The 24316-nt window shown below is 35.5% G+C and overlaps 1 protein-coding gene across 5 annotated transcripts in view; it reads right to left on the bottom strand.

Moving 5' to 3' along the window:
* The window catches only part of MYO3A (myosin IIIA), a 272505-nt gene that overhangs the window by 245101 nt on the left and 3088 nt on the right, over positions 1-24316 (bottom strand). For 4 of the 5 annotated variants that reach the window (XM_065520424.1, XM_045399709.2, XM_065520426.1 and 1 more), the window contains exons 3-4: positions 3153-3337; positions 422-556 (exon numbers count right to left, since the gene is read on the bottom strand). In XM_065520424.1, coding sequence (XP_065376496.1) covers positions 422-556; positions 3153-3320 — 303 coding nt within the window. In that variant the 5' untranslated portion in view covers positions 3321-3337. Of the gene's footprint in view, positions 1-421; positions 557-3152; positions 3338-21508; positions 21566-24316 lie in introns of all 5 variants that reach the window. The other variant, XM_065520425.1, reaches the window with a different exon arrangement.

Genomic DNA, 24316 nt, shown 5'->3' with positions numbered 1-24316 from the left:
AAAGAAAATCATAGCTCACTATTTTTGCCTAATGAAGCCTCACTTAACATTAATTTTCTTGTATCTTAGCACCTGGCACAGAGGTTCATCACATGTTAATGAAACAAAATATAGATGAATAAATAAATATTATAATGAAATCCTTTTTAATTTTTTTTTCCCCATGGGAAAAATAATCTCAGTTTCTTTAGTCTTTTATTGCGGAGTAATTTCCTTTTAACATTTACTAGTCTTGGTGGCTTTCCTTCAATTTTTTGATGTTTCCAAGACGGCAAGGCCAAAACTAGGCACAACATTCATGGCTGGTCAGGAACTTACCAGAATTGTTTTTATGATATCAATGTTACATAAATAGTATAATAAGTCATTTCAGAACCATACTCTAAGTTTCCACCCATACAAATAATGCTGAAACACGTACCTCAAGAACCAACCACAGCTTGTCTCCATTTACTTTATCCTTCTTAAAGTATATCCCATAGAATCTGACCACATTACGGTGATCAGAAAGTGCTTTTAAGATGTTATACTCTGCTTCAATCTCTTCATCAATATCCTAGTTTCAAAAAGTCATAAGAATAGAACTGTGAGAAAAACATGAGTAATGTCAAAGAAACAGATTATAGAATACCAAATATAGAATTTGATTATGTCAAGGTCATAATAGTTTTTACTGTGCTTAGTATTATGTACTGTAATTTCTCATTACATTATTTAAGGGGAGAGATTGTGATTTTCATGATAATCAAGTGAATCTCAAGTTATATCAATTTCATCAAATTTTAAAATGGATAAATAAAATGTTATTTTTATATGCAATTATAAGTAAATATCTTTGGAGAGCTACTCCAGATGATTTTGCTTTTTTGTATTATTAACTTTGTTACAACGGCAAAGCCATTGATCTGAAATAGTAAATTTTAGGACTGGAAATCTGGTTCATTTTGTTTCTTTGGAAAACAGGACATTTAGAAGCTATCCAAAACTCAGTCATACAAACAATAAATTCCCACTTTTCCAAAAAACTCAAATAGAGTTAAGTTATAAAAGATTGCACAAAACCTTTAATGATCTAAAGGTCCATTCAGCAAAAGAAGAACAGGTTGCTATGTTATCAATAAGAATGGAAGACAGCCACTTAGTCATATTTCTAGAAAATCACATATATATGAAACAATTCACAGAGTAATAAATAAGAGAAAGCTTTATTAACATTGCTTTTACAGTGACATTTAATGCTTATGTTATTTTATTATAGAATCATAGAATCACAGAGGTAGAAATTTAAATCTGAACTCTAATTTTAGAGGCATAAAGTTAAGCCCTGAGAAGTTGGAGTCAGAGCTGGTTAGTGTAAAATCCAGATATAGACTCCAAGCCTGCTACATTCTCATCTTACTCATTCAGCTCCTCTCTTGAAAATAAAATGACTGATTAAAAATATGTAATAGTAAGACTCCTTTAATTTAAAATAAGCAAATCTTTGCAAGATGTTTGGATACATTTAAATTTATTTAAGATTATAATCTCTTGGCTATAAATCTTTTTTATTTGACTTGTGACAAGATGAAAGAAGAGTAAATAAATAATTATTAGAAAAATGTATATGTACTGTGACAAGAATGAAAGCAAAAGGATAAATTAAGTATAATAGTTATAAAATCAGTATTTCATTAAATAGTACTGAATATGACTTATAAGGTTTGTAGGTATACCATACATGAGTAAATTATTAAAGAATAGTGGTTACATGGATTATAAGCCATTTGTTCTCCATTAAGAAGGAAGGGAAAGAGATACACCATGGACCAGACAATGGTATTGGACTGAATTTCTTTCTCTTGCTGCCATACACCTGAATTCCTAATGCAAAGGCTAGAGGAAAGAGAGGTATAGTCACTTTGGTAGAACTTAATTTGTACCTCTGTTCCTTCAGTTTAAATGCTTAGAAGTTTCCAAGAGAATGTGAAACATTCAGCAACAGTTAAGCCTGGGCATACTGAGTCTGATTTTTTTTTCCTCCAGTGTATTTAATTTATTACTTTAAAATACACCTCCCCTACCTTTTTCCTCTGCTCAAAATAATATGGAGGAGTGTAGTTATAATGGGTTTAGCAGAAATAAACTATCAAAAAAAAAAAAAAAAAAAAAAAAAAAAAAAAAAAAAAGGAACAGCAACCCTAAGACGAACAAGACCTTTTGCAGCATCTCACAAGTAGTAGATGAGCTGTAACAAGGACCTAGGACTCTGATGCCCTCTCTATACACATTTCATCATTTTCATCATGCTATGCTCCCATCATGTGTGCAAAAGTCTCTTAATTGGAGAAGTTGCTTTCAATAGATGTTTGAGGAGCATCTGATGACTAAGCTCATTCTGGCTCTCCCATGTGCTATGGGAGAGAAAGGTGTCTACCAGCAACCTGAAGATATTCTGAAACTGCCAGCTCTCATTACCAGAAAATAGAATCTCAGTAGACTCATGGTCTTAAAACAGAAAAAAGGTTTGGCAGTTTTGCCTATTACAACTGCTACTTAAAAAAAAAAAGCAAATGGGGGCCCCTATTGTGGCCTCCTGTAAGCAGAGACCAGCAGAGTTGAACATGAAATTTAATTCTTCACAATAAGGAACTTTGCCCTGATTATAAATCTACACCACGTTTGCTTTGGAAACATTTAAGTAAACCTGAAACTTAATTTTCCTTCTCTGAAATAAATTTAATTTTAAAAAGTCTTCTTTAGTTTGGCCTAAGAGAAATATTTCCTGAAGCCTAAATAAACACAGGACGAAAAGAAGATATGGTGAAGATGCCATTTTAGGATTACTTGTAGACCCCTGAGTTTGTATCTTTACAATTTTTCATGTCTAAAATAACATTGAGTCAACTTCAATAACATTGTCGATTGACAGCTGCATTTTTTGTGTGCTTATGCAATTATTCATCAAGTACTTATTGTGCCTTATTACATATATTAAGCACAGAAACTTGGAAAAGCAAATAAGCAGACTTTTCCTTCACCTTTATCTTCAAATTGTAACCTGTTTTAGACTGCTATTGTGATGAATAAATCAAGATAAAATACTTACAGTCTTTTTAAGTGTTTCATACAGATAAAAGTAAAGCTAATTAGAAGGAAAAAATACGACTTACGTGAACTGGATCAAGAATTTTGACTGCTGCTTTTTGGCCATTTTTCTTATTCAATACTTTAAAAACTTTCCCATAAGTTCCTTTGCCAATTGTCTCAGTGATTTCCCACGTATCAGAAGGATCAGGAAAGTTATCAAAGATGATTGTTTTTCCAATTAATGGAAACATCTCAAAGGTTTAAATACCTGGAGATAAGAAGTACAGTTTCATCTACATTTGATTGAGGATATCAAATGGCACACACAAACCCATGGGAAATTAGCAAATATTTTCACTGATATGATAGAAAATATTCAACAGTATCCAAACATATTTCAGAGTCATAGGAAATTTGAATTTCAATTCTCATTTGCAAACATTAATATGAATTTAATAATGCTTTGTAAACAGGGCTTTATTTCTATGTCCAATCTAGTCTCTTATTAATTGCTGTTAATTCTTTTTAAATTAAAATAAGAGACATTTATGTAATTTTGATTTTCTTCTTTATACTCCGGTATCACAACAAATCAAATAATTTTTGAATGAACCTTAGAGAAGATAAAATTCAACTTCCTCATTTAAGCAGATCTTGCACTTTATAAGTGATCATGTTTTATGTCACTTCTCTATGCAAAACTCAATAATGGGTCCTCTACATGGCTTTTAGGATGAAATTTCCTTAACATAACCTACCATATTCTTTAAAATATGGCCTCTGCTTAATGTTCCAGCCTCTTCTCTCATACACTATGATTCAGCTACTCTGGATACCTCAAGGTATTTCTTTCTTGAAGACCTTAATATACACTATTCCTGACCCCATCTGCCTGTGGCTTCTTTGCTAAATTGCAAAACCTACTTATTTTTCAGATCTCAGCTTAGGTACCACTTCATACAAGTGTGACTGCTCTCCACCCCATCTGGGTTGCATGCCCCACCTCAGTACTCCAGCAGCACTCTGCACTGCTGTTATCTGACATCATTACTGTATGCCCAGCAACTGCAAGGGCTGAAATGATAGACCGATTAATTAAAGAATATGGCCAATGAGGTCATTTATTGATATCATTATCAATATTATCAATAATATCAGTATCCAATATCATCACTGGTACCATTATTGTGATTGTAAATTAGATAGCATTTATGTATCTGATATCATCACTGTATGTCCAACAGCTGGCACACTGCTGAAATAATTAATTGATTTGTCAGTTAATTAAAAGAATAGGTCAATGAGATCAAGTGACTTTATAAAGGACATTTTACATTTTCTTGACTTCCAAGTGATGCTCTTTTCTATATTCTCCCTATATTATATTACACCATTTCTATAAAACTGCAAAAAAGGGTGAGAATAATAAAAGAAAGGAAAGTGCTCTTAGCACTTCTGGTAGCCATCACATTATTTCAATTATCTATACAAACTACACTCTTTTCAATATATATCAATATTCCATATTAGCCCATGAAATTCACTTGTCTGGCCACACTCACAACTTTCAGCTTTATTCACATCACCAATCCACCGATCCTCAACTTCCTTTAAGCCCATCAACCCTCTTAATTTTTCACTCCCTACTCATTTTTCCTTCCCCAGGATAGACTCTAAAGCCTTGTATTATTGTGACATCTTTACAAAGGCTCTAAACACTCTTGTTCCTCCCTTTTTCCATCATATTCTCCTGGAGGGTGAAAACAAGTCTGGTTAAATACTACATCTTCTTCACATCTGTGCCCATAACTGAGAAAACAATACAACCATGTTGACTAGTTTCACCTAAAATTGAGGATAACAAACTGACAATTACACTGTCAACTCTGCCCAGCAGCCCTACAGCACTTCTATTGTTTGTATACTCCCTGTTCTCTGGAGTTACTATTTCACAGTGATATCTTTCCTCAAATTTGTTTCTCCACAAATTTTTCCCTCTTTGCTGTTTACTCTTTCCTACCAAACTTTACAAATGATGCCTGTACTTCATAATAAATTGAAAAAATGGAAGGAATACTAAATCCTTAATATTCTGACCTCAAAAGCTACAAAACAATGTGCATCAAATGTAGTAAGTTCATTGCTATCCAGGGTAATTGCTATTTGTACTCAAATAGTCTTTTCCTTTGGTTCCTTCTTGTCCCGTAGATCTCAGTTCAAATGTCAATTTCTTAGGCCCTCCTTGACGAACCATTATAAAGTTAGCCTTCTCCACTTATGCTGTTATTCTTTCATTAGAATGTAAGCTACATGAGGTATGGGCTCTGTTACTTTGTGACTGTATCCACAATTCCCAAAACAATGCCTAGCACATGATAGGCAATCAATAAATGTTGACTAAATGGGCAAATGTTTATTTGTTCATTGTTAATTCTGACAGCGGAGACCTAATCTATCTTGTTCACTTCCAAATCTAATAATCAATTTGGCCTAACTCTGTTCCTGGAACATACAGTAAATGTTAAATATATAGCTGTTGAATAAATGAATAAATAGGGTTCTTCAAAAACTACATTTTTTTAAGTTAGGAAGAGAAATAAGGTTTAGGGAGAACTGAAAATATGAAAATCCAAAACACAATAAGAGCACATTCTGATTCATTATACTTAAGGGCACATTATCTAGTAAATGGTTATGAATGCATGCTAAAAATTGTATTACTATATAAAAACACACTTCTGAATAGTTCTTAGAACACTTAATCTTTATGAAATTCATGCCTTTGATCCAAAATGCAAAGAGGTAATCAGTAATAATCATCCTCTTTAACAATTTCATAATCAGTGACAAAATCACTACTTCTTACATCTACTTGAGTCATGCAAATAAGCATTTATGCCATCTCTATAACATAAACGTTAGACCAAAAGACCAAATTAAACCTTGTTAAAGGTCTGAAATAGGAGTTGTCAAGCAAGAGAAACATTCATTACATGGAATACTGCCTTTCAAGCAGGAATGTTATTGAACACAGTCTTCATTTCTGATATATTAACTCTTAGGAGTTAACTGTTGATTTTTCAATACACAGATGTAAGAATTAAATGAAAAAATGAATGAACAACAAATATATGCAAAGTACTTTTATGAGTTTTGGAAATACAAAGATAGAAAACTCATGGATAGATTAATAAACATATAACTATAACATTATGAAAAGTGATAAATAATAATATGAATAAAGTACTATAATAGCCCAGGTGAAAAGCAATTAATTCTGAAGTGATCAGGAAAAGAATCAGAGAAAATTCTGAAGTGGTCAGGAAAAGATTTGAGCTGGACACTAAAAATAAGCAGGAATTTGTTTAAAATGCAATTTTTTCTTTAACAATTCTCAATCAAATATTTAAAGCAGTGTATCAATACAGTATAAAACATTATAAAGCAATAATCACAAAATGACAAAAACGAGGCATTTTGGAAACAGAATATACCTAGCCATGTTCCATATAAAGCAAATGAACAAAACTCCCAACACATAGGTAAAATGAAGCCATTTAAAATGACTGCTTCAAAATAATGAGGCTAGAATTAGGCTAGAATCAAGTCTCCTGACTGCTAAACTATACTTTTACCATACAAAGTTGTTTATTCTTTAAGAATGAAACAGAATGTCACAGCTAGTAAACAACTAATTACTTAATAACTACAGTAAATTGCACTTGACATAAAAATGTTTGTATATTTTCCCTAATCCTTTAGCATGCACAAAATTAAAAGTAATTCTCGAGCCTATAAAATTAAAACATATAATTAAGTTCTTAGTTATATGATCATGTAAGCCAAACAATTATTTTCAACATATATATTTAACATATTTTGATACGTGCATTTACCATAATTCTGAAAAGGTACTCGCAAAGCTACATTTTTAAAATGAATACTCATCTTTTTGAATAGATTTATTATATATTGAGCTTCTGGGTTTTTTTAAGATAGAAAAATTGGTCATAATACAATGAAAAATGTATCTTACTTCAGGATCTTCAGATTCATCTCAACAATTATTCTGCTTGTTTTTGTAAACATGCACTTAATTCTTCTTTAATAAAATAACCAAATTGGCTTCATTCTCATTCTAAAACACAGCAGGGCTGATCTCCCACTGGGTTATCTGTGTTCCCTCTGCCTAGAATGCTCTTTCTCCAGATATTGACATGGTTCACGCCGCCACTTCCTTCAAGTCTTACATCAGCCTTCACGTCCCCAGTAAGTCCCACCCTGATCATCTTAATTAAAATTCCAATCTGACTTCCTACATCCCATCCTGCCTCCCAACTCCTTGTCTCACTTACCCTGTTGCATTTTGATAACACTTATCACCTCCTAACACTCTCTATAATTTCCTATAATTATGTTTTATTTGTTTTCTCCACTACCAGAATGTAAGCCCCTTGAGGCCTGAAATGTTTATCCTGTTTTTTCACTGATATACTTCAAAGACTTTAAATACATGCCTGACACATAGTAGACAGTCCATAAATATTTGGTGAATATTAAGTAGAAATGAATAGAAAAGAATACATAGAAAATTTTCAAATGATTTCAACAATCACTTTTATCAAATATTTTTTAAAGAAATAATACCATCTTTGCCAGGTACGGCAGCTCACGCCTGCAATCTCAGCACTTTGGGAGGCCAAGGTGGATCACCTGAGGTCAGGAGTTTGAGACCCGCCTGACCAACATGGAGAAACCCCATCTCTACTAAACATACCAAATTAGCCGGGCGTGGTGGTATATGCCTGTAATCCCAGCTACTCGGGAGGCTGAGGCAGGAGAATCGCTTGAAACTGGGAGGTGGAGGTTGCAGTGAGCCAAGATCGTGGCATTGCACTCCAGCCTGGGCAACAAGAGCAAAACTCAGTCTCAAAAAAAAAAAAGAAGAAAAAAAGAAATAATACCATTTTATGCAATTTTGTTTTCAGAGAATAGAGATAGAGGGAACATGTGAAAGTATCTATAATAAGACAGACTGTACAAAATCAGATAAATTTATTAAACACAACCAAATGGAAATTCTGGATATAAAAAATAAAATAACTGAATTGAAAAATTTTACTAAAGGAGTTCAAGAGCAGACTCGAATAAACAGAAGAAAATATCAGTGAACTTGAAGACAAATTACTTGTAATTATCATCTGAAGGGCAGAGAGAAAAAAGAATGAAGGAAAATAAACAGAGCCTAAGGGACATACAGAACGCCACCAACAAGACCAATATATACATTATGAGAGTTCAAGAAGGAGAAGAGAAAGAGAAAGGGGAAGTGAGCTTATTTGAAGAAATAATGGCCAAAAACTTCACAAATTTAAGGAAAGTCATGCATCTGGAAATCCAAGAGGCTCCCTGAACTGGAAGGCAAATCCAAAGAAACCCAAACCCAGACATTATAATCAAGCTGTGAAAAGACAAAGACAAAAAAAAAAAAAAAAAAAAGAAACTTAAAAGCAGCAAGAGAAAAGCAATTTATTACATACAAGGGACTCTCAAGATTATCAGTGAATTTCTCAGCAGAACTCTTGCAAGCTAGAAGGCAGCTTAAAGTGCTGAAAGATAAAAAACCTGTCAACTGAGAATTCTATATCTGGAAAACTATCCTTCAAAAAAGAGAACAAAATTAATTTTTGTTCCCAGATAAACAAAAATGGATGGAGTTCATTACCACTCCATCTGCCCTACAAGAGATGCCAAATGGAGCCCTTCAGGTTGAAATGAATGGATGCTAGACAATATCTTGAAGTCTTATGAAAATGTAAAGTTCTCCAGTAAAAGTAATTACATGGAAAATTATAAAACCCAGTAGTACTGTAATTGTAGTTAATGCCACTTTTTTATCTTTAATTTCAAACACAAATGCATAAAAATAGTTATAAATCTATGTTAATCTATTTTATATATCTACAATTTGTAAAATGTAATTTGTGACATCAATAACAAAGTGTGGGGGCAGAGCTGTAAAGCAGTAGAATTTTTATAAGTAATTGAGTTAAGTTGGTTATCAGTTTAAAATAAGTTGCTATAATTTCAGTATATACCCATGGTAGCCACAAAGAAAATAAGAAAAGAATCAAAACATGTCATTACAAAATATACACTAAATACAAGGGAGATAATACTAGAGGAAATGAGTAACAAAAATGTTATAACATCAAAAAACAACCAAAAAATGATAATGGTAAGTTCTTCTCTATTGGTGTCTTAAATGTAAATAGATTAAATTCTCCAATCAAAAAAGAGACTGGCAGAATGAATTTTAGAAAGAAACACACCTGATGCAACTATATGCTACCTATAAAAGACTTCAAGTCATAAACTCTTACAAGAGACAAAGAAAATGGGATAATGATAAAATGGTCAATTTGCCAAGTATACATAACAATTATACACATACATGTACCAAAATTTAGAGCTCTAAAATATATGAACAAACATTGACAGAACTAAAGGGGAAAAGAGACAGCTCTACAATAATAGTAGAAGATTTCAATATCCACAATAATGGACAGAACAATGAGACAGAAAATCAGAAATAAAGGACACGATCAACACTATAGACCAACTGGATTTAACAGACATATACAAAACGCTGCACCCAACAATGACAGAATGCACATTTTTCTCAAGTGCACAGGAACATTCTTCATTATAGCCTATGTGTTTGTGCATTACAAGCCTTAATGATTTTAAAGGGACTGAAAACATGCTAAACATCCTTTCTGATCAAAATGCAATGAAACTAGAAGACTGGAAAATACACAAATACGTAGAAATTAAGCAGTACACTATTAAACAACCAATAAGTTATAGAAGAAATTACAAGAGAAAACCAAAAATATCTTGAATCAAATGAAAATAAAAATACAACATAGCAAAACTTACAGAATCCAGTGAAAGTACTGCTAAGAGATAAATTTGTTGCTCTAAAAGCTTAAATTTAAAAAAGGAAGAAAAATATGAAATCAATGATGTAACTTTACACTTTATTTATTTTTTTTTTTACTTTTTTTTTTGGTATTTTATTTTATTTTAAATTTATTTATTATTATTATACTTTAAGTTGTAGGGTACATGTGCATAACGTGCAGGTTTGTTACATATGTATACTTGTGCCATGTTGGTGTGCTGCACCCATCAACTCGTCATTTACATCAGGTATAACTCCCAATGCAATCCCTCCTCCCTCCCCTCTCCCCCTTCCCATGATAGGCCCCGGTGTGTGATGTTCCCCTTCCTGAGTCCAAGTGATCTCATTGTTCAGTTCCCACCTATGAGTGAGAACATGCGGTGTTTGGTTTTCTGTTCTTGTGATAGTTTGCTAAGAATGATGGTTTCCAGCTGCATCCATGTCCCTACAAAGGACACAAACTCATCCTTTTTGATGGCTGCATAGTATTCCATGGTGTATATGTGCCACATTTTCTTAATCCAATCTGTCACTGATGGACATTTGGGTTGATTCCAAGTCTTTGCTATTGTGAATAGTGCTGCAATAAACATACGTGTGCATGTGTCTTTATAGCAGCATAATTTATAATCCTTTGGGTATATACCCAGTAATGGGATGGCTGGGTCATATGGTACATCTAGTTCTAGATCCTTGAGGAATCGCCATACTGTTTTCCATAATGGTTGAACTAGTTTACAATCCCACCAACAGTGTAAAAGTGTTCCTATTTCTCCACAGCCTCTCCAGCACCTGTTGTTTCCTGACTTTTTAATGATCGCCATTCTAACTGGTGTGAGATGGTATCTCATTGTGGTTTTGATTTGCATTTCTCTGATGGCCAGTGATGATGAGCATTTTTTCATGTGTCTGTTGGCTGTATGAATGTCTTCTTTTGAGAAATGTCTGTTCATATCCTTTGCCCACTTTTTGATGGGGTTGTTTGTTTTTTTCTTGTAAATTTGTTTGAGTTCTTTGTAGGTTCTGGATATTAGCCCTTTGTCAGATGAGTAGACTGCAAAAATTTTCTCCCATTCTGTAGGTTGCCTGTTCACTCTGAGGGTAGTTTCTTTTGCTGTGCAGAAGCTCTTTAGTTTAATGAGATCCCATTTGTCAATTTTGGCTTTTGCTGCCGTTGCTTTTGGTGTTTTAGACATGAAGTCTTTGCCCATGCCTATGTCCTGAATGGTACTACCTAGGTTTTCCTCTAGGATTTTTATGGTATTAGGTCTAACATTTAAGTCTCTAATCCATCTTGAATTAATTTTCGTATAAGGAGTAAGGAAAGGATCCAGTTTCAGCTTTCTACTTATGGCTAGCCAATTTTCCCAGCACCATTTATTAAATAGGGAATCCTTTCCCCATTTCTTGTTTCTCTCAGGTTTGTCAAAGATCAGATGGCTGTAGATGTGTGGTATTATTTCTGAGGACTCTGTTCTGTTCCATTGGTCTATGTCTCTGTTTTGGTACCAGTACCATGCTGTTTTGGTTACTGTAGCCTTGTAGCATAGTTTGAAGTCAGGTAGCGTGATGCCTCCAGCTTTGTTCTTTTGACTTAGGATTGCCTTGGAGATGCGGGCTCTTTTTTGGTTCCATATGAACTTTAAAGCAGTTTTTTCCAATTCTGTGAAGAAACTCATTGGTAGCTTGATGGGGATGGCATTGAATCTATAAATTACCTTGGGCAGTATGGCCATTTTCACGATATTGATTCTTCCTATCCATGAGCATGGTATGTTCTTCCATTTGTTTGTGTCCTCTTTTATTTCACTGAGCAGTGGTTTGTAGTTCTCCTTGAAGAGGTCCTTTACATCCCTTGTAAGTTGGATTCCTAGGTATTTTATTCTCTTTGAAGCAATTGTGAATAGAAGTTCATTCCTGATTTGGCTCTCTGTTTGTCTGTTACTGGTGTATAAGAATGCTTGTGATTTTTGCACATTAATTTTGTATCCTGAGACTTTGCTGAAGTTGCTTATCAGCTTAAGGAGATTTTGGGCTGAGACAATGGGGTTTTCTAAATATACAATCATGTCATCTGCAAACAGGGACAATTTGATTTCTTCTTTTCCTAACTGAATACCCTTGATTTCTTTCTCTTGCCTAATTGCCCTAGCCAGAACTTCCAACACTATGTTGAATAGGAGTGGTGAGAGAGGGCATCCCTGTCTTGTGCCAGTTTTCAAAGGGAATTTTTCCAGTTTTTGCCCATTCAGTATGATATTGGCTGTGGGTTTGTCATAAATAGCTCTTATTATTTTGAGGTACATTCCATCAATACCGAATTTATTGAGCGTTTTTAGCATGAAGGGCTGTTGAATTTTGTCAAAAGCCTTTTCTGCATCTATTGAGATAATCATGTGGTTCTTGTCTTTGGTTCTGTTTATATGCTGGATTATGTTGATTGATTTGCGAATGTTGAACCAGCCTTGCATCCCAGGGATGAAGCCCACTTGATCATGGTGGTTAAGCTTTTTGATGTGTTGCTGACTCCGGTTTGCCAGTATTTTATTGAGGATTTTTGCATCGATGTTCATCAGGGATATTGGTCTAAAATTCTCTTTTTTTGTTGTGTCTCTGCCAGGCTTTGGTATCAGGATGATGTTGGCCTCATAAAATGAGTTAGGGAGGATTCCCTCTTTTTCTATTGATTGGAATAGTTTCAGAAGGAATGGTACCAACTCCTCCTTGTACCTCTGGTAGAATTCAGCTGTGAATCCATCTGGACCTGGACTTTTTTTGGTTGGTAGGCTATTAATTATTGCCTCAATTTCAGAGCCTGCTATTGGTCTATTCAGGGATTCAACTTCTTCCTGGTTTAGTCTTGGAAGAGTGGAAGTGTCCAGGAAATTATCCATTTCTTCTAGATTTTCCAGTTTATTTGCGTAGAGGTGTTTATAGTATTCTCTGATGGTAGTTTGTATTTCTGTGGGGTCGGTGGTGATATCCCCTTTATCATTTTTAATTGCGTCGATTTGATTCTTCTCTCTTTTCTTCTTTATTAGTCTTGCTAGTGGTCTGTCAATTTTGTTGATCTTTTCAAAAAACCAACTCCTGGATTCATTGATTTTTTGGAGGGTTTTTTGTGTCTCTATCTCTTTCAGTTCTGCTCTGATCTTAGTTATTTCTTGCCTTCTGCTAGCTTTCGAATGTGTTTGCTCTTGCTTCTCTAGTTCTTTTAATTGCGATGTTAGAGTGTCAATTTTAGATCTTTCCTGCTTTCTCTTGTGGGCATTTAGTGCTATAAATTTCCCTCTACACACTGCTTTAAATGTGTCCCAGAGATTCTGGTATGTTGTATCTTTGTTCTCATTGGTTTCAAAGAACATCTTTATTTCTGCCTTCATTTCGTTATGTACCCAGTAGTCATTCAGGAGCAGGTTGTTCAGTTTCCATGTAGTTGAGCAGTTTTGATTGAGTTTCTTAGTCCTGAGTTCTAGTTTGATTGCACTGTGGTCTGAGAGACAGTTTGTTATAATTTCTGTTCTTGTACATTTGCTGAGAAGTGCTTTACTTCCAATTACGTGGTCAATTTTGGAGTAAGTACGATGTGGTGCTGAGAAGAATGTATATTCTGTTGATTTGGGGTGGAGAGTTCTATAGATGTCTATTAGGTCTGCTTGCTGCAGAGATGAGTTCAATTCCTGGATATCCTTGTTAACTTTCTGTCTCGTTGATCTGTCTAATGTTGACAGTGGAGTGTTGAAGTCTCCCATTATTATTGTATGGGAGTCTAAGTCTCTTTGTAAGTCTCTAAGGACTTGCTTGATGAATCTGGGTGCTCCTGTATTGGGTGCATATATATTTAGGATAGTTAACTCTTCCTGTTGAATTGATCCCTTTACCATTATGTAATGGCCTTCTTTGTCTCTTTTGATCTTTGATGGTTTAAAGTCTGTTTTATCAGAGACTAGTATTGCAACCCCCGCTTTTTTCTGTTCTCCATTTGCTTGGTAAATCTTCCTCCATCCCTTTATTTTGAGCCTATGTATGTCTCTGTGTGTGAGATGGGTCTCCTGAATACAGCAGACTGATGGGTCTTGACTCTTTATCCAGTTTGCCAGTCTGTGTCTTTTAATTGGAGCATTTAGTCCATTTACATTTAAGGTTAAGATTGTTATGTGTGAACTTGATCCTGCCATTATGATATTAACTGGTTATTTTGCTCGTTAGTTGATGCAGTTTCTTCCTAGCCTCGATGGTCTTTACATTTTGGCATGTTTTTGCAATGGCTGGTACCGGTTGTTCCTTTCCATGTTTAGTGCTTCCTTCAGGGTCTCTTGTAAGGCAGGCCTAGTGGTGACAAAATCTCTAAGCATTTGCTTATCTGTAAAGGATTTTATTTCTCCTTCACTTATGAAACTTAGTTTGGCTGGATATGAAATTCTGGGTTTAAAATTCTTTTCTTTAAGAATGTTGAATATTGGCCCCCACTCTCTTCTGGCTTGTAGAGTTTCTGCCGAGAGATCTGCTGTTAGTCTGATGGGCTTCCCTTTGTGGGTAACCCGACCTTTCTCTCTGGCTGCCCTTAAGATTTTTTCCCTCATTTCAACTTTGGTGAATCTGGCAATTATGTGTCTTGGAGTTGCTCTTCTCGAGGAGTATCTTTGTGGTGTTCTCTGTATTTCCTGGATTTAAATGTTGGCCTGCCCTACTAGGTTGGGGAAGTTCTCCTGGATGATATCCTGAAGAGTGTTTTCCAACTTGGTTCCATTTTCCCCCTCACTTTCAGGCACCCCAATCAGACGTAGATTTGGTCTTTTTACATAATCCCATACTTCTTGCAGGCTTTGTTCATTTCTTTTTCTTCTTTTTTCTTTTGGTTTCTCTTCTCGCTTCATTTCATTCATTTGATCCTCAATCGCTGATACTCTTTCTTCCAGTTGATCGAGTCGGTTACTGAAGCTTGTGCATTTGTCACGTATTTCTCGTGTCATGGTTTTCATCTCTTTCATTTCGTTTATGACCTTCTCTGCATTAATTACTCTAGCCATCAATTCTTCCACTTTTTTTTCAAGATTTTTAGTTTCTTTATGCTGGGTACGTAATTCCTCCTTTAGCTCTGAGAAATTTGATGGACTGAAGCCTTCTTCTCTCATCTCGTCAAAGTCATTCTCCGTCCAGCTTTGATCCGTTGCTGGCGATGAGCTGCGCTCCTTTGCCGGGGGAGATGCGCTCTTATTTTTTGAATTTCCAGCTTTTCTGCCCTGCTTTTTCCCCATCTTTGTGGTTTTATCTGCCTCTGGTCTTTGATGATGGTGATGTACTGATGGGGTTTTGGTGTAGGTGTCCTTCCTGTTTGATAGTTTTCCTTCTAACAGTCAGGACCCTCAGCTGTAGGTGTGTTGGAGATTGCCTGAGGTCCACTCCAGACCCTGTTTGCCTGGGTATCAGCAGCAGAGGCTGCAGAAGATAGAATATTTCTGAACAGCGAGTGTACCTGTCTGATTCTTGCTTTGGAAGCTTCCTCTCAGGGGTGTACTCCACCCTGTGAGGTGTGGGGTGTCAGATTGCCCCTAGTGGGGGATGTCTCCCAGTTAGGCTACTCAGGGGTCAGGGACCCACTTGAGCAGGGAGTCTGTCCCTTCTCAGATCTCAACCTCCGTGTTGGGAGATCCACTGCTCTCTTCAAAGCTGTCAGACAGAGTCGTTTGCGTCTGCAGAGGCTTCTGCTGTGTTTGTTATTGTTTACTGTGCCCTGTCCCCAGAGGTGGAGTCTACAGAGACAGGCAGGTTTCCTTGAGCTGCTGTAGCTCCACCCAGTTCGAGCTTCCCAGCAGCTTTGTTTACCTACTTAAGCCTCAGCAATGGCGGGCGCCCCTCCCCCAGCCTCGCTGCTGCCTTGCCGGTAGATCACAAACTGCTGTGCTAGCAATGAGGGAGGCTCCGTGGGCGTGGGACCCTCCCGGCCAGGTGTGGGATATGATCTCCTGGTGTGCCTGTTTGCTTAAAGCGCAGTATTGGGGTGGGAGTTACCCGATTTTCCAGGTGTTGTGTGTCTCAGTTCCCCTGGCTAGGAAAAGGGATTCCCTTCCCCCTTGCGCTTCCCAGGTGAGGCAATGCCTCGCCCTGCTTCAGCTCTCGCTGGTCGGGCTGCAGCAGCTGACCAGCACGGATCGTCCGGCACTCCTCAGTGAGATGAACCCGGTACCTCAGTTGAAAATGCAGAAATCACCGGTCTTCTGTGTCGCTCGCGCTGGGAGTTGGAGACTGGAGCTGTTCCTATTCGGCCATCTTGCTCCACCCCCCGTAACTTTACACTTTAAGGAACAAGAATAAGAGTAGCAAATTGAACCTAAAGGTGGTAAAACAAAAACAAACAAACAAACAAAAAACACTAGAAAATAATGAAGATGCAGCAGAGATATATAAAATAGAGAACAAAAATGTAGAGAAAATCAACAAAACCATGAGTTGATTCTTCAAAAGGATCAACAAAATTGACAAACCTTTAAGCAGATTTACTAGAAGAGAGGACATAAATAACTAAAACAAGAAATCAAAGAGGGAAAATTATTACCAATTTCAGAGAAACAAAAATGATTAGAAGAGAGTACTGTTAACATTTGTATGCTAACAAATTGGATAAACTAGATGAAACAGACAAATTCCTAGAAACACACAACTCACCAAGACTGAATCATGATGAGGTAGAAAATCTGAATAGAGGTATCACTTATAAAAGAGATTGAATAGTAATCAAAAACTTCTCTACCACCACAACAACAAAATCTCAGGACCAGATCACTTCACTGGTGAATTCTACCAAACATTTAAAGAATAATTAACAACAACCCTTCTCAAACTCTTCCAAAAATATTAAAAAGAGGGAACACTTCCTAACTCATTCTATGAGGCCAGCATTATCCTGACACCAAAACCAGACAGTGGCGCTACAAGAGAAGAAAACTGGAGATGAATATATCTGTGAAGATTGATGCAAAAATCCTCAAAATACAGGCAAACTAACTTCAACAGCATGTTAAAAGGATCATACACCATGACCAATGGAGAATTATTCTGGACTACAAAAATTATTCAACATATGAAAATCAACCAGTGTCATATGCCATATTAACAGAAGAAAGGGGAAAAAACACATGATCATTTAAGTTGATGCAGCAAAAGCATTTGACAAAATTCACGCTTTCAAAATAAAAACACTCAACAAACTAAGAACAGAAAAAGACTACCTTGACATAATAACCATTTGTAAAAAGCCCATAGCTAACATTATATTCAATGGTGCAAGACTAAAAGCTTCTTCCCTAAGATCAGGAACAAAACAAAAGTGCCCACTTTTACCATTTCTATTCAACATATTACTGGAAATCCCAGTCAGAGCAATCAGGCAAGAAACATAAATAAAAGCATTCAGACTGGAAAGAAAGAATTAAAATTATCTCTGTTCACAGACTATTTGATCTTATATGTACCAAATCCTAAAGAATCACACACACACATACACACATACACACACACACACACGTTAGAACTAATTAATGAATTCAGCGAAGCTGCAGGATACAAAATCAACATGCAAAAATCTGTTGTTTTTCTGTATACTAACAATGAACAACCAGAAGAAATTAGGAAAATAATTTCATCTACAATAGAATCAAAAAGAATAAAATACTTAGGAATAAACTTAACCAAGGAGATGAAAGACTTGTGTATTGAAAACTACAAACATTGCTGAAAGAAATTAAAGAACACACAAATAAATGGAAAGATACCTGTGTTCATGGATTGGAAGATTTTATATTGGTTAAATGTCAATATTTCCCAAAGTGATCTATAAATTCAATGCAATTGTTATCAAAATCTCAATGATTTTTTTTGCAGAAATAGAAATAAAAACATCCTAAAACTCACGTGGAATCTCAAAGGATCTCCAGTAATCTTGTAAAGAAGAACAAAGTTGGAGGTTTTATACTTCCTGATTTCAAAACTTACTACGATGCTACAGTAATCAAATTGTTGTGGTACTGGTACATATAGACAAATAGAGTGAAATAGAGAGCCCAGAAATATAGTCAAATGATTTCCAATAGGGAAAAAACAGTCTTGTTAACAAGTGGTGGTGGGAAAACTGGATATCCACATGCAAAAGAACATTACTGTTAGATCACATACAAAAATTAACTCAAAATAGATCAAAGACTCAAACATAAGAGCTAAAATAATAAAACACTTAGAAGAAAACATATGGGAAAAGCTTCATGAAAATGAATTTGGCAATGATTTCTTGGCTATGACACCAAAAGCACAAGTAGAAGAGAAAAAATACATAAATTGGACTTGGTAAGAACCACAACTTTTGGATATCAAGGGATGTACAAAACATCAACAACAGAGTGAAAAGACAATCTTCACAATGAGAAAAAACATTTGCAAATCATATATTTGATAAAGGGTTAACATACAGAATATATAAATAACTCCCACCACTCAAAAAAAAACCTACCCAATTAAAAAATGAGCAAAGGATTTGATTAGAAGTTTCTCCAAATAATATATACAAATGGTCAATGAGCATATGAAATGATGTACAACATCCTAATAATTAGGAAAACGCAAATCAAAAAGTCACAATGAGATACCACTTCATGCTCATTATAAGTTATTATTTAGAAAAAAGAAACCCAGAAAGAGATTTCAGTGTTGTTAATGTTGTAGAGAAATTGGAACTCTTGTGCATTGCTAGCAGGAATATATTGCAGCTGCTGTGGAAAATAGTATGGCAATTCTTCACAAAAATAAATATAGACTTACCATAGGATAAAAATTTCATGTCTTGAATATAAGCCAAAGAACTCAATCAAAGGCTTAAAGAGATATTTGTACACCCATGTTAATGTTAGTATTATTCACAATAGCCAAAGACAGAAACAACCTACATGTCCACTGACAGATGGATAACAAAATGCTGTATACACCTACAAATGAAATATTATTTGGCTGGACGCGGTGGCTCACGCCTGTAATCCCAGCACTTTGGGAGGCCAAGGCAGGCGGATCACTTGAGGTCAGGAGTTCAAGACCAACCTGGCCAACATGGTGAAACCCCATCTCTAATAAAAATATAAAAATCAGCCAGGTGTGATGGCACATGCCTGTAGTCCCAGGTACTCGGGAGGTGAGGCAGAGGCATCACTTGAACCCAGGAGGCAGAGGTGGCAGTGAGCTGAGATCGTGCCACTGCATTACAGCCTGTACGACGGAGCGAGACTCTGTCTAAAAAAAATAAAAAAGAAAGAAAGAAAGAAAAAAGAAAAGAAATATTATTCAGCCTTAAAAAGGAAGGAAACTTGACACATAATACAACATGGATGAGATGGATGAGCCTAGAAGACCTTATGTTGAGCAACGTAAGCCAGTCGCAAAGGGAAATATACGATTCCACTCATATGAGGTATCTAGAATAGTCAAATTCAAAGACAAAAAGTAGAATTGTGGTTGCTAGCAGCTGAGGGAAGAGAGAACAGGAACTATTGTTGAATGCAGAGTTTCAGTTTGGGAAAATAAAAAATTTCTGGAGATGGATGGTGTTAATGGTTGGGCAACAATGTGACTGTACTTAATGCCACGGAACTGCACATTTAAAAATAGTTTGAAAGGAAAATTTTATGTAATGTATCTTTTACCACAGCAATATAATTACCGAGAATGTAATGCAGGGGGTCAAAATCATAGAAAAAATGTGAAAACCAGGTTAAAAGATATGGAGAGGAGAATGGGATGGTCAGGCTGCTCTCACATCCATGCATAATCATCCATCTCTTGAATCTTGGGGAGTGACATCTCAAAACCATATTTCCTACACTCCTTGTCCAACTGGCTTCCTGCCCTGAGAAATTCTGCCAGTGAGTCCCAAGTAGCGAGAAGGGAGAAATCAAAATATTTTTCCTCTGCCTTCTTTGCTTTCTATGGTGATGTCTCCATCAGTTGCTGTGGCTCTCTATGGTCGCTGTTCCTGTAGGACAGAAACCGCCGGGGTTCTAGATAGCCTCGGATTCTGGGTTCTGCTAAGACTACCTCCTGCAGCCTGGGAAGTGACAACAGTTTTTTGCCACTGTTAACTTTTTTTTTTTTTTGAGACGGAGTCTTGCTCTGTCACCCAGGCTGGAATGCAGTGGCCGGATCTCAGCTCACTGCAAGCTCCGCCTCCTGGGTTCATGCCATTCTCCTGCCTCAGCCTCCTGAGTAGCTGGGACTACAGGCGCCCGCCACCTCGCCCGGCTAGTTTTTTTGTATTTTTTAGTAGAGACGGGGTTTCACCGTGTTAGCCAGGATGGTCTCGATCTCCTGACCTCGTGATCCGCTCGTCTCGGCCTCCCAAAGTGCTGGGATTACAGGCTTGAGCCACCGCGCCCAGCCTTCCACTGTTAACTTTTAAATTGCCTCACTATCCCCTATTTGGCTTTCAGATGTGACAAACATTTGTCACTAATTCTCCATATTAAATTCCTTCTGTTGAACTATATGGCATTAACTCTGTTTTCTTGACTGATTCAGCCTAATACAAATCTAATCAGAATTTGAGGAGAAAATAAGAGAATGGAGAAAAGGCAACCAATAATGACTGAGAGGGTTCCAAAATAGATGAAAGTTATGAACACTCCAATTCAGGAAAATTCGAATAAGATAAATAAAAAGAAATTCACACTTATATACACCACAATGAAACTATACAGCAACAAAGACAATAAGAAGCTCTTAAAGTCAACCGGATAGAAAAGAGTTATTACATACAGAGGAAAATAATTGGAATGATTGCTGATTTTTCAAAAGAAGACAGTAGCATAATATATTCAAAACACTGAAAGAAAATAATTGCTAATCTGAAATTAACAAAAGTACCCATAAAATTATCTTTCAAGATGAAAGGCAAAATAAAGGTATTTTTCAGAAAAAAAAAAAAAGTTTAACACCACTGACTCCTGAGAAAGAGCACTTCTAAAGGATATGCTTCAAAAATGACAATGATCCTGCAAGAAAGGTCTAAATTACCGAAAACAGCAAAGAAACTTTATGTTGTATCTAAACCAACACTAATTGTAGGATACAATAATGGGCTATGTTGGACAAGGCTGAACAGTAATAATGAAAAGTGGAAACGTGATAGGATTTAAAATGTTCTAAGTTCCTCTATAGTTCAGGAAGCAGTTAGAAATAACTTTAGACTTTAAAAGAAAAATATATATGTCAAATACTTGTAATAGTAGAATCTCAAATTACCGTGTATAGTCTCCAAAATATGAAAGGGAAAAAAACCTGACTTTACAAAAGCCATTCAATTAAAAAATTCAGGAAAGGAGAATAAAGGAAACATAAAATAAAGAAAAAGCAGTAGAAATAGAAAGCACAAAATAACATGTGGAAATCATTATAATACACCAGTAACCACAATAATTGTAACTGGACTATACTCACCAATGAAAAGAAAGAAATTGGTAGCTATGGGCTGTTTGAAAGACATCCACCTAAAACCTAAATAGAGAGAAAAGAATGGAAGTACGATATGGTACCATGTAATCCTCGATAAAAGAAAGTGATGTGGCTAGCTCAATAACAGACAAAATATATTTTAAAGTAAAAATATTTATTAGAGGCAGGATGGCCACTACATAGTCATCAAAGACTGAATTCATCAAGAAAATACAAAAACTCAAAACAGAACCCCAAAACATGTCAAATAAAAGCTGAAAGAAATAAAGAAATAAATTCACAGTTTTAATGGGAGATTTTAACACGCGTTCTCTGTAATTTTTTGATTAACTGAACAAAAAAAGTGTTTGTAAGGATAAATAAAATTTAAACAACATAATTAACAAGGAATATTTAATGGATATGCCAGAATACATATGAAATCCTACATACAAAAAAGAATAGATACACTCTCTAAGCACATATGATTGCAATGCAATTAAGAAATTAACTACTACAAACTACGTTGTTAAAAAACACTATACAATTGCATACCTTAAAAAGGCACTAAACAGTTTAAAAGTCAAAAAGGAAACATAATGAACATTTTAAAATAGACTTAGAACTGAATAAAAATGAAAATTCTACTCATCAAAATGTACGACCAGCAACTAAAGCAGTGCACAGAGGAAAATATATAGCCTCAAATTTCACATTAGAAAGGAAGAAAAGCTAAAATTATATAAAACCAATGAAAGTAGAAAAAGGGGAGAGAAGAAGGGTATAAATTAAAGAAAAACATTACAGGAAAAGAGAAAGACAGACTAGGGGATTCATAAATATAATAGTTCTTTAAAGGTGATTTTTTAAAATAGGGAGATCCTTGTCAAGATTGATCAAGAAAAAACAAGCAAGAAAGAAGGTACAGATGTGTAACATTAAGTACGAAAAGACTAACAAATTAGAGCAGAGACTAAAAAGATAATTTTATATTAATAAATCTAAAAACAGATTGGATGGACAATTTCCTAGAAATATTACAGAAGGAAAAAAATAGAAAAATAAAAGCTATTTTTCTTGAAATGATTGCATTCATGGGCCTTCATATTTGAACTCCAAACACTTAATTATTTACTCATATAACCTCTAAGGAGAGTACATAAGTTAAACAAAAACCATTCTCTCCAAGCTCTGTATCTCATAATACTTCACGTGTAATGACCAAATCCATTGGTAGAAGAGGTTAGAAACCCACCTTAGTAATAACTGCTTCATAAGTGACCATAGGCACATTTTCTTTTCTAATATAATGCAAATATCAATAAATTTAATCATTAACTTTCCAAAATACATAGAGGCATCATTTTTCAATGAAAATACAAGTTGCCTCATTGATATAGAACATGATAAGAAGGCAGCATATGGCTTTACTCAAAACCAAGCAATATTTGAATATCACGAGTTTCACTTTTATAAACATTCATCATGTATATTCTGTAGAATATTATTCACAGATCCTTCCCTTTATGGACCCACTTCTATCAAGCTGCTTACACTGCATCACATAAGGATTACATCAGATTCAAAAGAAGTTCCTGCCTATGATGGAAGAAACACACTGGAGTTTCAGCTGGCCAGCTATAGAATTTTGTCTCTTTCCACAGAGTAGCCAGGATGATGTCAACATAGAAATCAGATCATCTGATTTTCCTGCTAAAAATCCCTCAAAATCCACATTCTTTACCAAGTTCTCCAGACCCTGAATGATCTGGCCATTTCTGACTTTCCCGTGTTCTCACCACTCTCAGTGACTTCTGCCTCAATTGCCTTCTGATGGGACTTAGAACATTGTTAAACCCTTTTCTGTCCCAGGAACTGCTGTTGTCTTTGCCTAGATGCTTTCCCTCAGCCTCTATCAGACTGGTTTGAACTTCTCTCATACATAGTCACACATCAGCAGGACCATACACAGTTACTACACCTGTAAATGCAATATCCCTGATTTTAATTTATTCTATAGATTATTCTCCTGGGATGATCATGAAAATAATAAAACAAAGCCCTCCTGGTTCAAAGAAACCTACAAAAAACTAAATTTGCCATGTAAAACACCAGTCTGAATCACCAAACAAATTTTAGGTGTCTCTTTTCTTACAGAACACTAAAACACAGGAATTGGTCTAGCTTAACTGGTCACAGAAATCTGGTCTAGCTTAATTACAGACCAGATGAACCGGACACACATTCTTTCCAGCTTTCCAACAACAGTAAAGTATAGTTTAAAACAGACCTTGTCCAGTTATATGTATGCTCTGTTTTGAATGAGTCATAACCAATGTTTTGTTCCCTTCAATTTGCTTTAAAATGTTTTGCAGAGAGGAAAATACAAAATCTACTTATATACTTTTGTACATGTATTCAGTTCTCCACCATTCATTTTCTCCCTTGATAGTTATGGGGATTAAAGTACTTGCTTAAAATAAATGCTAGAACCAAAAGAAAGGCTATAATTTCCTTTAAAAAAATCTCTATCTTTAAAAGGTGAGCCCCCCAAAAACTTTAAGTCACCAGATCATTAAGTTTTAATATAAACGTGTAAGTCAATGTCCACAGCTGTAAAATGGGATAATAATGCATGTCTGAACAAATTCTCAGAGTTGATATAAGTATCACCTGAGTTTTATGAGAAACTGCTTTGTAAGTTGCAATATAGGATTATTCTCCTTTTCAAAGGATGACGGTTAAGTTATTGTGTGAGCCACACAACGAACTGTTCAAGTTAGTAACGGATATTTCCAGAGTCAGAAGTCACAA

Source organism: Macaca fascicularis, chromosome 9, assembly GCF_037993035.2.
Source record: "Macaca fascicularis isolate 582-1 chromosome 9, T2T-MFA8v1.1".
NCBI classification, from domain to species: Eukaryota; Metazoa; Chordata; class Mammalia; order Primates; family Cercopithecidae; genus Macaca; species Macaca fascicularis.
This window is presented reverse-complemented; position numbering and strand designations above follow the sequence as displayed.